Below are 17,171 nucleotides of genomic sequence, written 5' to 3'. Positions count from 1 at the left end.
GGGTATGCACTTGCCCTGTTTCTCAGTCCTTAATGTAACTGCCAACTCCAAGAAAAGAGAATTGAAAAATTAAACAAAAAATTTACATTACTTTTTACAATCATACTCTCTACTTTTCACTAGATTTTCTTCAAGAATGACAATACCGTGACATACAAGAATTAGGAGGCACTGGTTTATATTTAGAGTACTCTCTCAAACCCAGTCTGCACTGCCTACTTTTGGCCCCTTAGAGTGTGATCCGTCTCCCTCTCCAGCATTTAGCTGTGTCACATCATAGTTGAAAAGATGACATCTGCATGGATAGGTTTTGTTGTGGACTTTTCCTAGTTACTCATACTGAACTCATCTGCCTCTGTTTCTTTTCTTGTCACTAGTACTATGTGTAATAAAACATTTACCCTTCCTCTGTGAACCTGGTATGATTTGGTTTCGCATAATTTCTGTATTGCTTCTTCTAAATTTTTTTGTTGTGACACAGAAATTCCATGGCAAATTTCAGTTATTCTGGAAAGGGAAGTATTCAAAGTTGGTTTTGGTATTTCACTGATCTTAACATTTTAAATTTGCCATTTGTGTGTTCTTAGTGTGGTCTTTGTTCTCTCCTGATGATTTCCCATGGTATCTGTTCACAACAATATTTGTAGACCAAGTGTGGGTCAAAGGCACAGTTCAGATGCAATGCACGCTAATGGGATGGTTACAGCTTGCTTTTTATGCATTCTGCAATAAAAACAAAAGGCAAATTTTCTTTAGCTATGTTATGCTTGTTTCCTTTCTGTTACTTTGAGGCAGTGCAAGGGAGCAGTTTCTGAATAATACTTTTTTTTTCATCAGTGTCCTAATCCTTCTATATATAAAGTCTTCTAGAAATCAACAACCCTGGTATTTTAAGAATATGTGTAACTGAAATCAGTATTTTATTTTAAGGCAACTTGTTCAAAAGCAATTACTCTTTTCAGTGAGTATGTCAGGTAAATACCATCACACACATCCTAGACAGGAGAAAGAACGTCTTGAGAAACTTTAAACAGAGCTGGGAAACGGTCTTCCAGTTTAGAAAATTTTCTTCCTCAGCTCCTTTTTTTTTTTTCTTTTCTGGATTTCAGTAACTACTACAGAGTGTCCAACAGTTCTTTTCAGATCTGTTACTCAGCAGAGAAGGATTCAAACATCTAAAGGATAAAATTTTAGGAATTGTATACTGACAAATTCCTATGGAATTGTTAGTTTATGTTTTATTGTACTAGATATTAGGCATATTTTGTCATTAAGTGTATTTTGTCATTAATTCTGCTGTCTAGCAGGAATAAGTGGTACGAGAAAAGCCAGAGTGTAAGAACCGTCAAATATCTACTGTGGTTTTCCAAACAGAGGCAGTGAAATATTTTTGCCAACCTGTGTAATTTATTATGACCGTAGCAGTATCTTCGAGGACATATGTAATGTAAATGAAGAGAAGGAAGTGTATCTAGAAGTGAGGGATAGTAAGGTGCCCTGTACCTGCACCTGCTGTCTGTGTGCATCCCTTCCTTTTCCTATGGGAACATTGTGCTATTTCTTTCCCCTTTTCCTCTCGTTTTTTGAACTTTTTGTTTTGTCTCTTGCCCGTCCGGTTTTAGTTCCTGAAACTAAAGAAGTGGTGAGCCACAAGTACAAGACGCCAATGGTGAGTCAACTGTGATGCCTTCTGGTAGTTCTTTAGAGGATATATCTTTACATTTTCATGTGGCGAAAAGAATTACATTGAGATTGCAGGATTTGCAATGCTAATACTGCAGTGAAGCACCAGTTGCTCTTGTATGATAGTTTTCCTTAAGGGAAGACAACAAAACTCGGTGAATGGTATTTCTATGAAATTAGAGGAACGCACAGGTAGTACTGCAGAAAGCGCAATCTCTTTTGTTAAGATAGATAAAGGTGCAAGGTGGCTGGTTTGACATGAATTTTAGCACAATAAGAGCTACTGAAACTGTTAAATTTAAGATTGTGCAGAACACAGTCGTTAATCCACAGAATAGATGGAAAGGGAGACTAGTTCCTGGGCAAAAAACGATTGCTAACTGAATTTATGTAAATTTCCCGTTTCCTCATGAAAGTAAGCAGTGAGATGCAAGAGAACAGTAGAAGTATTGATTCCTGCCATGTAGGTGAGTTATTGCTGTGGCTTAGTGTTCAGTTTTTATAACATTTTTTGAGCACCAGCAGTTGATAATGATACTTGGCACTTTTACACATATTAGCTCTATCAGGCTTATATGCACTTTTGAGGAAGGAATTGAAGCCAGTGATTATGCTCAGAACTGTAATTTCTTCAGTTATTTTGTCTGAAGTGCAGTGTGTACATTTGGTGAATGCATGGAAACTCAAAGTCCTTCAAGAGGAGACAGAGAAAAATCACCTGAAGAAGCTAGAAATGTTTTAGAAACAAAATGCTTAGAACATATGTAATTCAAGAAGCAGACAGGCTGTATCTTTTAATAAGAAAAGCCAGTTTAATGAAAATTAATTATATTTTACACAAGTGTTTTAGCTTGTGCTATAGTACAACAAAACACGTTGTTATGCTTATTACCTTTACAAAGATTATAAATGTCAATTTACAGGACAAGAAATTTTAAGATCACCAGAATAGCCAGTATTAGAACTAAGATATAAACCAAGTCTAAGTCTTACCTTCACTGAATTGTGCTGCCAGCTGCATGTTAAAAGAGTATTTTCTGTTAAATAATAGCACACTTAATTGGTTAAAAGCAATAATTGTAAATCTTGCTAATGCTATGTGAAATCCTCTGCTTTAATGTAGTGACAAAATTACTTGGTATTCTTCATATGAAACATGCAATGTTAGGTTGTGGGTTTTTTTAATTTAAAAAAAAAATCTTATCCATGGATTCACTAGCATTGGTTAAAAATTACAAGGATTATCAGTCCTTGTACTTTTGAGCATAAAAAGATAGTTGTGAATGAGGAAGAATCCCACCATCTCATGAGTCAAGGTACAGTATTGGATGTTTAGTTTTAGTTGGTCGGTTTAGCTCTTTTAGCCCCTCCCAGAAAATTTCTTGTAACTTCATACAACAGGCCAAAACCAAATATGTAGGATATTTTTTCTAATGCCAGCTGACCAACTTTCTAGTTTAGCGTACTGTTCTTAAAAATGATTAGAATCATACTGTCAAGCAACTCATGTTTTTATCCCAAAAGAGGTTTGTAAATTTGTTACAAGGCTTTTCTTCTCTATCTGTCTCAGGTAGAAGGTAGTATGAGACACTTTTTCCTGATTTTGTCTTTAGCCAGAGTAGTTGTCCCATGAAGGACATGCAGCAAAATACAAAATGTGGAGTGGATTTTGTAAAACATTAAATCATCTGAATTTCATTATCTCCTTTTTAAAATTCTTGCAGGCTCATGAGATCTGCTACTCCGTGCTGTGTCTCTTCTCTTACGTGGCTGCCATTCGTGGAAAAGAGGCAGAAAACAAAAGCAAACCACCTCGACCGGTTTCTAGTTGATCACGATATTGGGCAGTACCTACCCTTTGGCACGTTGACATGCAGTACTCCCATTTTTACTGCAGTTACTGGAGCTCTCTTTACTGTCTTTTATGAGAACTTGATTATTTATGTATGACCCTGCAAGTCTTTCCCCATAGAAAAACCTAGGACTTCACTGCTCAGTCTCCTTCTGAATTCATCCTTAATGGAGTTTTTATATGAGCTGTTAAGCAGACAGTTTTGAGCATCAGCATCCGGCTGTGAGTGACCCACTCTGGCCATTCCTTTGGAATTCCTTTCCTCTTAAGATGACTAACAGCTTCAGTTCGGTTGTTTTTTTGTTTCTAGTGGTACTTGTTACAGATTAATCACTTTACAACTGCAGGCTTCTGCTTTCAGATTCTCTGGTATGTGCACAGTGGAAGCAGTCTGGTCCTGCATATTGTTTAAATGTAGTGTTTTTATTGTTTTCCTTCTGTGTTGTTAATTTTTACCCACCAACATGTAGTTCTTGGCAGATAGTTCTTCAGAGCCTTTTGGTAGAGGTGAACAATTTAGCTACCGTAGTCTTAAAATACCATGTGACAATTGAAGTTTGGCTATTAAATTGGTCCAACTGTAGAGATGACTGCTTCTCAAGTGGGAAAAGAAGCGGAGAGAGAAACTTTGAAGGCAGTGTATTGTGAAAAACCCTGACTCCTCATGGATTGTGTGGATTTTCAAATGGGAGTTTAGGTAACGTTTGTAGATATCCCAACAGTGGAGTTAACAGATGCATGTAAGCACTACCTAAAGCAGTTAATCACAGGGATTAGAAAATGAATAAGGAAATGTAAAACTTGGAAACATTATTGGAAGAAGCACATGGCAGACCCATGTATGTCTGGGTTTGTAACTGTACTCTACACAAGATATTTCTGTAGCAATCTGCAGAACATGTTCAGGACCCTAAAGGGTTATGCTGTCTCCAGTTTTTTTTAAGCTGTTGCTTTTTTTTTTTTTTTTTCAATCTGTACCTGTATATCAAGGAATCTTGCAAATACTGTGTTTTACTGTATAATGAAACTCCCGCAGTTAAAACTATCCATCACATTCCTTGTTTTAAGTAGGCAGAATATGAATGTTTTTTGCATCCTGTTTTTGTTCTTGAACTGTACTGCACTTGTCTGGAAAGCTCTTAGGATGCTGAAAGGAGAGACTGTCTAGAGAAAATAATGTTACATGTAAAATACCTGAAAAAAATGCTCTGATGCAAACTGATGTATTGTATGTTTTGACATAGAATTCTGAGTAAATGCACCCAGAAATAACCCTGTTTTGGCTTGGTCAGGGTATCTACTGTTTTGAATGGAATACACTAGTAACGGGTGAGGAGATAATGTAAATAATATAGTACCACATCTATTTATAGAAACTGTACAGCTGTCTGAATGTGAAAATAAAATGTCATTCAACCAGCAACTGGTTTTCATCCTCCTGTGCTTCTCTATTGATACAAGTTATTCTGAAATTAATGTAATTATGTACCAAATACATCATATACATATTTGAAATAATGAAAAAGAGAAGACTGTAAATGGAAGATCTGAATTTCTTTGCACATAAGCTGTTGAAGTATTTTTTTTCCTTCTATCATAACATCCATGAAATTTGTCTTTAAAAAAAGTCTAAAAAACCATGAATTGGGAAAACAGGCACATCTAAAATACTTTTTTTTTTGGCACACATGCAAATGGAAGCAACACGTAAAGAGTTCATCCTTTCCTAGTATAAAGGCAAAACTGAAGTTGGCAAACCTTAAAATTAGCCTGTTTTGCATTTAATTTATTTTCTTTGTCTAATGACACTGTAAATTTTCTTAGAGACTATCTGAATTTTTAGCAATTGCAGCATTCTTGACACTACTATATTACAAGTACAGTTAAGACTGAAATCACTTTGGTCTACAATAGATGTTCCATTTACTGCAGTACTGAGTCCCACTTAGATAGACACTTTTAATTTAAAAATTGTAATTATGTTAACAAGCCTATTAACATATTCAAACCATTAACTTTTAAGGGGAAGATTAGAGTTTAAAATAATTCAATGCACAGCATCACTTATTATATACAGCTCCTTTTTTATTCCCATAGAAGCTGTATTTTTCTGGGACTTAAAGTAATAAATTACATAAACTACTGTACGTTCTAGACTGCTGAGCCACTTCAGTCCAGAATAAGACTTAAAGGGCCTGATAAAAAAAATGGCCCTCTGTCCCTTTTGACAAAATTTTTTTAAAGAACAGGTGTGGCTAAGTAGTTACAGCCCTTGCTGTTCGATGCCAAGGAAGAATAACAACCTCAGCAAGTGAATTGACATCGGACTTCTGCTCTTTAGGTGAAAGCAACTGCCTTGGCTTCAAAATGGAAGAATTTTTTGAAATGTACAAAATCTTTCTCGTACTTGATGATGGTGATTTGGCAGGTGCTCTGCTGACTGTGGGAATGGAGCATATTCATCTGAGACAAAGACCATGCAGCGTTTCCACTACAAAATACACAGTGCTGTTCTCTGGACACAAACGCAGGCTGGATTTAAAATTTGGTATAAAAGTTTCGGTCTTTTGGATTGTAGTCTTTCATCCTTTCCATCTTTACTTCATCACTCCTAAGCATTGAGAGGTATGTGAACTTTACTTTTGGGGAGAAAAATAAAGCGATTTGCAAGTGTTTTGTCATGTCCCACTTATCTTGGTCTTTAGGTAAGAATTCCTTAGCAGCAGTAAGAACTTTGAGGCTTCTAAACCTTCCGGAATCAGATGAAAGACTAACTGAGAAGAATTGGTAATAATAAACAGTGCTAGAAGCTTTAGACAAAATGACTAATCCTTCCGTTTTTACCACCAGGAGGAGCCTGTGTCTTAGTTTTTGAGTATTCCAAGATGACCTTTTCATTTTAACACTTGCGGTATTTCTAAGGCACTTACACAAACGTGACAAAGATTCATGAACTTGCCTTAAAACTTAAGGTATTTGCTTATCCTGAACAAGCTTCTTTTTCTATTACAATTCCTTTTTTGTAGAATTTGTTTTTTAAAATGACTGTTAAGCATTCTCTGCAAGCACTGGGGTTTGCGAGTAGTCTTCCTGGCAGTTTTCAAAGTGGAACCAAGGTTACTAAATGATCTACCTTCTGGATTGCATATCTTCATTGTGATGTTTCAAAAGAACACCCTTGTTCTGTTTGTGAGTGCAGTGTCAGTTTCTAATATGGGTGAGTCCACATTTTAAAGGCTGAAAATTTTAACATCAGTAAGTGTCACAACAAAGATAACTTTCTGGGAAAAAACTTTGAATATGTCTGTTGAAGGAACATTTCAAAGTTCATTACTTTAAGAAAACCATTGTAAAATTTTCCTACACCCTGATTCCTAGCTTCAGATAACCCCTACCCTCCTACTTTGACGCTTTCAGGATAGCAGAGTTTGTAAGATAAAATGTTCATCCAGGTATTCAAAAATCTAAATTGCTAGTAAATGCAAATCTTGAAGCATTTTGACTCCAACTAAAGTTCTATCTTAGTGATCAAAGTGGATGGAAAAATGTGGCTATGATTCTAAGCCTTATTAGAAACTTTTATGTTGCAAAGGTATTGAAGATATTTCTAAAATCATGGTGCCTATGCCAGAGGAGGGCTTCTGGCTCCCACTGAGTGTATTTTTAATAAGGAAGCAGTTGCCTAGAATGGGAACAGACCGGTTGCTTGCCCCTGTGTCAGCCACCGGCTCCTGTTACCACTGAATTCAGAACTAGACAGAACATAGAAGCAAAGCTTCTCACAAAGAGCAGTATTTACATCCCAGTTCCCCTTGATTGTCAAATGGGTGAAGGCCAGAAAATGTTGCCTCTGTGGTGAGATCTTCCTTCTGTGAGAAAAAAAGGCTTCTGTTCAGCCCTGAGTCCAGTGGTATATAGGAGTTCCAAGTCACTGCTCTTAGACAAGCCAGGTTTTGGTGAAAGACAACATCTAGCCCCTAAAGAAGTGAGAATTAGACCGAGAAGCAGCAGCTTTGTGCAAAGGACCTTGCCACACAAAAGGCAATGTGAAAGAGCATCTTCTTCTTCCAGAAGTCACAATTAAGCCAGAGCCATCTGCTTCTCACAAAGGCAGGACATTTCCCAACAGATGCGTGCTATTACTTTGCTTCTGCTAGCAACAATGGTTTCACGTACAGCCCTACCCTGTAACACTCTTGGAAGTGGTTCAGTGTGAGCAAAAGCTTTGAGTTCCTACAGCCGTGCCCAGTGTGGCTATTTCACTAAATTAGTAGAAATGTGATGATGCTTTAATAATAGTGGGTGTGTGACCCCTTTTTCCAGCATGGTATCTGAAGATTTAAAAGCTTGATGTTGGTGACAAATGAGGTTTGAGTGCAGTTGAGTACAAACCAGATTTAGGACCTCTTTCAGGCAGATTCTGTGATCAGATGTGATAAAAATCAGCTCAACATTTATACCAATGTTAGTAACGTCAAAAGTTAATTTTCAGTAAGTTATAAGTTAATTTTCTGTTTACGGGCATACAGTGTTTTGAAACTTCTGCAGCATAGTAATTCTAGCATTGACTAATTTTGGTTTAGAGCATCAGTCCAACAAAGAATCATCCATACAACAGCCAAGGGCAAACAGTCCTGCTTCTATTTGCAACAGTTACTATAGCGATAAACGTGGTTTAGGAACCTACATAGACATAGAAATCCCCTTCTCCCAAAATAGCTATACATAAAAAGGAACAAACGGTGGCAGGAAAAACACCAGTAAAACTCTAAACAGTTGCTTCCTTCAAGTATATGAAAACTCCAGTTTTGTATTTCCATTCCTTCCTGCCTCTGCCTTCTTGCCAGAAAATTCCTCTTTTCTGCCTTTTCAGTTTCTCTTATTAACTCCAGTGAGTGTCAGTCTACCCACAGCTCTGGGTATCAAAGTGTTCTCTTCCCTTTTGACCTGTCTCCCTGCTTGGATTCCTCACAGTTTCTGACACTCTCTTCAGTCAGTCAGGCTCAGTTCTGCACTTCAATTTCCCATCAGATATCTCTATCTGTTTTTCTTAGTGTTTTTTCATACGTTCTTGCCTCTCTGACCATCATCATCTTCCATCCTTTTTGCCCAAACAATTGAGACCTATACTCTTCCCTGGTCTCCTGCTCAACCAGTCTCTGCCCCTTTCCAGCTTCCAGTCATAGTCATCTTCCTCTCTTCTGTTCTTACCAAACAGTCTGTCATCTTCTTTCATCCCTCAGCCTCATTCCACTCTTACTCCCTTTGAGTTTCAATAAAACATTTTTTTTTGTGGAGGGCTGAAGAGTACTACAGAGGGAACAGAGAAGATTTTCACCCTTAGTTCTGCCATTCTCTGATAGCTCCCAGCAGCTCTTCCCTACGCTCCTTGTTAGAAATGGCTCAACCATTTAATCTGATATTAAAAATAAATAGATTTGTCTAAAACAGACTTGTGACCTAACAAATTGTCTAAATTGTTCAAGTTTCTTGGTGCTATAGGAAAAGCGTAAGAGGAAACATCATGCTTTGTAAATATGTAGTACTGTTAGCCCCCACTTATTACCAGTGAGGAAGAACAAGTCCTGCTTCCAGGTAGAAATTTTTGAGGACTTTCCTATGATCAAAATCTACCATACTTGGGTTTTTCTAAGGCAACATATACATGAACTGACCTACAAAGCAGAAGAAAATCTTGGATTTTTTTGGCCATTTTTTTGGGGGGTGTGTGGGATGTGGTATATGTAAACAACAAAACTGTATTTGAGTTATATTAGTAATTAGCCTTTTTGTGATCTTACTTTTCCTGGAACAGGTCTGGATTACAGGGGCAATTATTAGCATTATGAGAGATACTAAGAAAATGCAACCTTAATGAAGGTTAAATTACATTCATCCACAATCCGGGTTCATATCTTTGAATCCCACAGTTTATACTTCCAAGCAAAACAGTGAAAACTAAGTATGATATTCTTTATGTTTTTTTAAAACCATAATGAATGTAAAATCAAGTTCAGATGATTATCTATGGTGAAGAAGAAAAAGGGGGAACATTTGCCACGTAATTTTAACACCTTACTTCAATTTCCATGCATTTTCATATCCACTGATATTTTATACATATCGGATTAGTCAGTTTTTTGGATTATTTGTCCCTGCAAAGCTATCCTAGTACAGAATTACAGCGGAAATGTGTTCATAGCTGTGACAGTTATCTGTGCTTTTAGGGCTGCTTATTGTCAACATTTCTGTCTGGCACAGAAAGCAGATGCTCGACTATTTTTTCCATATGAGGACCTAATAAATGAAGCTGTTTTTATCTGTTTCTTTTAAACTTTCATCAGTTCAACCTGTTTTAAGAGGTGTTTATGCAGACTGATGTGGGGACCCTGCGCAAAGACAAGTAGAGGATATCTCCCTGACAGCTTTTGTTTCCCTAAAATAGAGTTCTGCGGTTGGAAAGCACTTGAAAGGTATCAGTGGGGCTATTTTTAATCTCAGCAGACTGTTCTTACAAAATTCATTTCTCAGGAGACAAGAATGGCTTGTAGTTCTAAACCTGCTCCAAGATGATATGCTAGTGACAAACCTCTCCTAAACAGACGTAAGGATTTTAGTTCAAAGAAATTGTGATAAAAGCAACATGAATGACTTCTGACTTCCAGAAACGTCTTTTCTCTTGCTGGTATCATTTGAATAGCCACTGTATGATTAAATTAAGGGAAAAAAAATGCTATCAACAAGTATTTTCTTGTGGTTTTATTCATTCTACTCAATTGTAGATCTCCCTTGGAAAAGCCAGCACAATAATCCTTTCTTAGAAGGAATGAAACCCACAGGTGAGGTGTGCTGAAGCAATCTTAAATATGTGTCTTGCCCTGCTTTGAAAAGCTTTGTTGCAGTAATACCTGGGAACTTCTTGACGTCTCACTGAGATTTTCAACAAGTAGAATTTAATTTTTATATATCATTTTATATAATAAGCTTAGACAAATCTGAAAAGGTCAATAAAGCTAGCCATTCAACAGGAAGATAAACTCATGACACGTAAGGCACTTTATACTGTTTTAAATGTTCTTTTGGGACAATTTGAGCTCAATGTGTTTAATTTCACTTCACCCCACTGTATCACTTCAGTGTTGTAATTCAAGCAGCAAAGCAGGGGCACAGACAGTTTGTACTAAAATCTGGTCATGCACTGACTGAAGCGATCATCTAAACAGAAACAATCCATCAAGGACAACATTTAGAATATACAAGCTACTAAGAAAAGCGAGATTTTTCTAAACATGTTACTGAAGGCAAGTAGTTTTCTTTGTGTTACTTTGATTTCTGCCTAACATTAGAATTATCTTCCAAGCAATGATTTATTAGCAAACATGTGAATGTGTGAAAATTTAGGACTTTTTCATTTTACAATATTTGTATAATTATGCTAGTGCACCTTAAATTACAGCAATGACCATTGATTGGTGTAGTTAATCCTAACCAGAATATCTAAAAATGCATCATACCTGATCTGCAACAACATACTCACATTGATGAAACATAGTTTACTACGCAGGTTACCTTTCCTCGGTCACACAAGGATCCACCTGCATTGAGGATACTATAAAAATATATTTAGTAGTTGGCACCCTTTCTACAAGAATTGCTCTAGTACTAGAGGGTGTACCTGGATTTACAGTGGATTGGGGATGAAATACTACCTGCATTTTTATTAACCAGTCAAAAATCTAATGCTCAGGAAAGAAAGAAACCATGAGCATGTTGATCCTGCAGCCGTTACCATGGATATTCCTGCTAGTTTTAAACTAACAGTCATGTATTTATGATAGCAGAATACAAAATAGGCTGCAACCTGAGAAACTCCACCAAACACAGACACTGTCATGGCTTCAGTGTGGACATGGGTATTATTTCCTCCTTCAGCTCTAACTGATGCACTTCTCATTTGAAGAATTAATTATCTCTGTGAGGGACCATCAGTTAATTCACATACAACCTTTGACAGCTTCTGTTTAAACCCGCTGAGTTAGAACTAGAAGAGGAACAGGACGAAAACCAGCACGCTTTGCCTTAATCCTCAACACTCACACCATAATTTAAAGTGATTTTCTTCAGGTTTTACAGACCTGGGCAATAATGTCTGGGCTCAAGCAGGGACGAGTGGGAGAAGCAGCAGCTCCAGGTGCTGAGGGACAACTAATGTTGCCAAAACATCCTAAACTACTCTCATCTGTGGGCCTGGAGGGGTGGATTTTAAATCCTCCTCAAATCCTGCTACAGCCACTACCCAAAATTCAGGTACTGGTGTCTAAGGCACAAAAACCTCATTTCTGTTTTGAGGTTCAGTCTGTGAGCATGCTGTGCTTTTAAGTAAGATTTGGGAGGTGCTTTAAAATCAGATTAGTAAGGGAATAGTTGATACAGCCTTGAAGGAGCTGATTTTTCATCTTTAAGAAGTTTACTCAATTTCAGAATTATATCTGAAGAAAAAGATAGTTTTTAAAATTTATGGTATGCTTTGGCTTTTGAGGTTTTTTTCCTTCTGGTTTTCATATGCTGTTTTTTAATTTTACTGTTACTTTATGAGATATTGATCAACCACTAACTCATTTTATTATTTTTTGCCCATAGAATAATGGTCAGGATTTGAGCACTAAGGCAATCTCAGGTAACCAAAGGAAGTGTTCTGGTGAGGTTTCCTTGCATTTAGCAGTTTAATTCTATCTTGTGGCTTTTATAAAGAGTATTAAGTGAAGCTTTCCATTGCTAGGAGCAAGTAAGCATTGTTTACTTACAGTATTTACACAATGTTGTAGAAATACAGGATGAAACACAGAAGAACGGATGCTGTGGTGTGAAGTATGTGTTACCCTGGGCTAAACTGTCAGCTGAGGGTTTGTTTGGCTAGCAGGCATTGCCGCACTGAGAGAAGTGGGCTAGCAGGAGTACCAGCAGTGCTATTTGCTGCCTCGTGGGTTTTGGGTTAGTTGGTAAGTTGATGTTTCTTGTAAGTGGTATCCTAGCTCAAGTGAAACACTGGGCTAACTTACATGATACTGTGTCTTAGTAATGCTCTGCAGTGCCCCTGCACTTCAGTTAAGTCTTACGTATGTTAATTTAAAGCACTTAAGTATCTCCATCCCTGGTATAGAGCTAATAATAATTCCTTTGAAGGATAGGCATGTGCATTGAACTGCCAGCAAGCAGGCTGAATCGATAGGTTTTAAATTGAAATTGTGGTAGCATCAAAAGTTAATTTCACATCCAACTGCATTGAAATAATATGCCTGAAGAGGCATCTTTGTCTGTTACAAATAGTTTCACATGGAAGGATCTTTTACTTGATTGATAACAGTGTTTTGTCTTGGGAAAACTACTGAAAGGACCTCATTAGGAATGTTGTCTTTGATAGTTGCTCTCAGCTGTGAAAGGCACTTTATATGTCAAAAGAGAATGCTAGTCGGTAAGAATTTTTTATCTTTATGGCTTGTTTTAATAATTTTTTTACTGTTGATCTTACCATGCACCCTTCTTTCTAACAGAATTTAACAACTACAAGGTAAGAACATTTACCATGACATTTTGGGATAAGTCCATGAGATTATTGTTTTTTTTTTCATCAGAGGAGATACCACATAGGTAGAGAGAGTCAAAAGCATCTTTTTTCAAGTAGTCTTTTAGATGTGATGGGAAAAAATTGGGAGGTACTTTGTTGTTCTTAGCCAGCTAGGTTTGGGAGAAACTACTCAATTTATGTAGTTTTAATCAGATTGGGATGAAAGTAATTTATTTATTTCTTAACAATACATAATTATTGGGCAACTAGTGAACTATACATTCAGTATCAGTCATGGAACAAATAAATGGCAATACTATATGTTGCAAAATATCAATAAACACCTACAGTTTTATAAAGACCTTTCTAGAACTAATCACAGGATTTTCAGATCTTGCAGGTGCACCTTCACTCTTTTCCTCTTTTCAGTGTATGAGAAGCAGTTAGCATTTTGAATTTTCAGAATTCACCTTTTTAGTAATGATTTTTAGAAACCTAACTAGTGTGTGTGCTGCTTTTTTGTAACTATTCAGGTTTGGATTTGGTTCACTCCTTGTCATTGAAGGTTTTAGAAGTTAAAACTAATTTGTATTTTTCATGTAGAAGCACAGCATTATCTTAGAAGGCCCTATAGAGTTAGATTCTACTTGGCACTACCCTGCATGAAGTACTTCCAGAAGTAGCATCTTGACCAGTTTTTTTGAAGAGGCGTTTCTTTGATTGTCTTTAGTTTGAGAACTTCAAAACAGTAGAAAGCAAATTTGTGAGCACGGGAAACAGAGTGGTTTTATTTATCTATATGGTAGAATTTCATACTTGAAGACTATTTGAACAATGACATTTCATGAAAAAATGATTGACTAACATCTAGTGAAGGCATCAGTTTGCAATATACTGCTTTTCACAGCTGGGAGGTGAAATAAATGTTCACAAAAACATTGTACTCATGTTGTATAGCTAAGAATTGAGCAAAAAATGCTAATTGCTTAGTGATTCTTGACTTAATTTACACTCTTTCAATATCGTACCCTATTATAGCATGAAAATCTGCTCTCTTTGTGAAACACCTTACTGATAATAGACTATATTTGATAGATCACCTAATGTTCCTTAGGGTAAACTGTCCTTTGTAATCTAAGCACTTTCAGTCTCTGCTTTTCAATAGATGTTGTCCCACAGATGCTGGAGATCCTCTGAGTCCACTGAGTTCTCATCATAGGTTCTCTATATTATAGAAAATCTCCAACTTTCATGTGTGGTATTTTTTTAAATAATTGTGTTGGTCATAAAACAAAAGTACAAAACAATGTAAACTTGCTCTTCCATAATTTTTTATTTGTTGAATAATAACAATGTGCAACAAATGTTAACCTTGGATAAACGGACTTTGGTTTTAGAGGAATACCCTTCTTTGTTCTGATACCGTAATAAAACAATCAAAATAAAAACACTGATGATAACGAGATGTTTATTGTGAAGGTGTATTTGCTTGTTTAGTATAACTAACACACTGTGTCAGACACGCTTTCCCATCTCAGCTGGCATGTGGAGGCAGGGGAGTAGTATTACTTCAGTTCCTTTGTGTTGATTCTTCCGAAAGGCAATGCTTCCTGGATTAATTTCATCTTCCCACCTTCTCGTGTACTGTGATCATTAAAAAGTACTTTCCAGTGAGAAACTACTAACAACTACTGTAGGTTCAAAAAAAACCTCACCCCAAATACTATTCAAACTAGTAGGTGAGAAGTCAGAAATGCTATTGTGTCATTCAATTAGACAAATTTATCTGCAAAAATACATACATACCATTCATATTTTTAAAAGCCTCCCATAATATTTGATGGCAGTGAGTTTACTGCATTCATCACAAGCTTTTTTGTTTAGAAATTTTTTATTTATGTGCCTTGCTACATCTTTAGCTATTTCATCTGATGTACAAAATTATCTCCGTAGATTAGTGTAATGTCTATGATTGGTTGCAGAAATGTCTAATGACTGGACTTCTATGTTGGTGTCTTTTTAAAAAGCTCGAAAACCAGTAGTGAGTGATTATGAAATAAACTATTATCTATATAAAGTAGAACAGTAGCTTTAGCCAGAGATTCCCAAATGGTGTGTTTTGGACGTGGTTCTGCAAAGATCCCCTAAAGAGCGCAGAAGTGGCTATTTCAAGCCCTGACAGGATAAGCAGTAGAAATGAAGGTTACTTTCTAGTGTGCAGAAACCAGTATAATGAAAAGTGGTTAAATATGGCAAATAAGTTATTTGTTTCATTATTCTGAGCTACTTGCTTCTTATGAAGAATGTCAGAATTCTGAGGAGAAAAAATGGAGCGAACTGTAGAAGTAGGAAATTTATTTCAGACATTAGGAATAGTCTGGGTTTGCACGTAACTGGAATATTTAGGGTTTTTTCAGACATATCATGTATGTAATGGGGGCAAAGGTTTATTTTGATTTTCCTGAATTTCTTCACATGGAGATAGGGGCAATGTAACTAAAACAGATGCATGAAAAGAGGAAATATTGTCTGAAAATATGTTGAGTAAGCAGGACACTACAATACACTGCCACCTCCTAGTACACATATATTAAATGGCTTCTAAGATGAACAGGACTCCTAAATGTAACTGAACTTATCCTTCATTAACTTCTTCAGTTTTCTTCTTTTCAAGTTCCAGTCCAATGCTGAGACAGAGAATGGGGAGAAGAATTTGTCAAATGCATTACCTTATAGTTTATTATAGCTATTCTGTTTTTTTTTCTTTTAAAGTCTAAAATGTACATTACACTTCCAGATGCATTGTAATTTTAACTCTGCTTGGCTGAAGTAATGCACACAGATTAGTGCTACTAGTTAGCTCAATAATAGTCTCCTAGAGGGAGGGCTTGTAGTGAGTTAAGGAAAAAAGTTAAAGTGTTCAGTTATTCTTACAGGTTTTTAATACGCTGTGCCAGTGTAAAGGTTGAGACCCATGAAACCCCAACTCTAAAATAAACCAAATCAATTACCTTGCGGGAGCGTGATCTTAGTATGATTATTTAAGAAACAAACAGAAGTCAAAACAAGTACACGCATCCCCCGCCAACATAAAAATTTCATAAAATCTTTAACATGAATATCTAACAACTGTTTAATCTTCTCTCTAACCAAACAACCATTGTGCCTTTATCCAGCCGAGTTATTTTGATTCATACCTTGACTTGCAGAGGAGTTGAGATTCAAAGTTTTACTGAGGTGCTGGAGAATTAAAAAAAAAAAAAAAAAAGATTTGAAGCTATTATCTGATGTTAATTTTAAATTGCAACTTGGTGCAGAAGGTGAAATATAGAAGCTTTATAGTAGTTGCCTTTATGTGATGATTCCAAAGAGATTTAATGTTCCTAAAGCAAGCCTCAGAAGATGACAATATTAAGCTTTGAGCCATCTGTGCTGTACGGTATAGCATGGACACACTTGAGTTAGCCATTCCACTGCAACTAGTGTGTCTTAATAAGCCACCACATAGATTAGCCAGACGTCTCAGAGTTCTTAGTCCGAGTTCATCACCATACTAATGCAGCTATATTGCTGGCTGCCAAGACCCCCATGAGGATGTTGATGCTCAGTACTGCAAGGTGCACTCTGCACACTTTCCTGACTTAGCACTGAGTAAAATATTGAACTCTGTGCTGTGTGGAAACACCTTCAGGCTTGCCGTGCTGAAGATGGGTCTCCATCAATGGCTGCTATGCAGGTCGCTTTCCTAGCTTTTTCTGGGTTTGATGTGCATTTAAAGTGGTGCTACATAGGTTCATATTGACAAATAGATACATGATTAAGCAGCTTTACGAAAAATATCTAGTCAGTATTTCTTACGGTGTTATAAGCATGTGACTTCCCCCCCGCCCCCAGCCCTTTTAACAAGCAAAATTATCAATGTTTGAAAAACGTTTGTGAAGTCACATGGATAATCTTTTACATATGTCTAATGGCCAGTGACTTAATTTCAATTGCAGAGTATGGCACAAAGGATAATAAAATTATCCACAATGCAGTGTCTATAGATAGACATCCATTCCAGTGCTAAGT

General features: G+C 36.6%; 2 protein-coding genes across 12 annotated transcripts in view; one reads left to right on the top strand and one right to left on the bottom strand.

The window, feature by feature from the left end:
• The window catches only part of MADD (MAP kinase activating death domain), a 76,586-nt gene extending 70,429 nt beyond the window's left edge, over positions 1 to 6,157 (top strand). For 9 of the 11 annotated variants that reach the window (XM_074909454.1, XM_074909451.1, XM_074909449.1 and 6 more), the window contains 2 exons: positions 1,623 to 1,669; positions 3,408 to 6,156. In XM_074909454.1, coding sequence (XP_074765555.1) covers positions 1,623 to 1,669; positions 3,408 to 3,515 — 155 coding nt within the window. In that variant the 3' untranslated portion in view covers positions 3,516 to 6,156. Of the gene's footprint in view, positions 1 to 1,622; positions 1,670 to 3,407 lie in introns of all 11 variants that reach the window. The other 2 variants (XM_074909455.1, XM_074909447.1) reach the window with 1 other exon arrangement.
• An 8,257-nt stretch (positions 6,158 to 14,414) lies between these two features.
• Positions 14,415 to 17,171, bottom strand: part of MYBPC3 (myosin binding protein C3) — a 64,462-nt gene continuing 61,705 nt past the window's right edge. Inside the window, exons 34-35 of the mRNA XM_074909441.1 lie at positions 16,298 to 16,340; positions 14,415 to 15,787 (exon numbers count right to left, since the gene is read on the bottom strand). Of these exons, the coding sequence (XP_074765542.1) occupies positions 16,330 to 16,340 (11 nt within the window). The 3' untranslated portion in view covers positions 14,415 to 15,787; positions 16,298 to 16,329. The remainder of the gene's footprint in view (positions 15,788 to 16,297; positions 16,341 to 17,171) is intronic.

The sequence above is a fragment of the Athene noctua genome, chromosome 6 (genome assembly GCF_965140245.1).
Source record: "Athene noctua chromosome 6, bAthNoc1.hap1.1, whole genome shotgun sequence".
Lineage (NCBI taxonomy): Eukaryota > Metazoa > Chordata > Aves > Strigiformes > Strigidae > Athene > Athene noctua.
The sequence above is the reverse complement of the archived record's forward strand: the minus strand, read 5'-3'. Positions and strand labels throughout refer to the sequence as shown.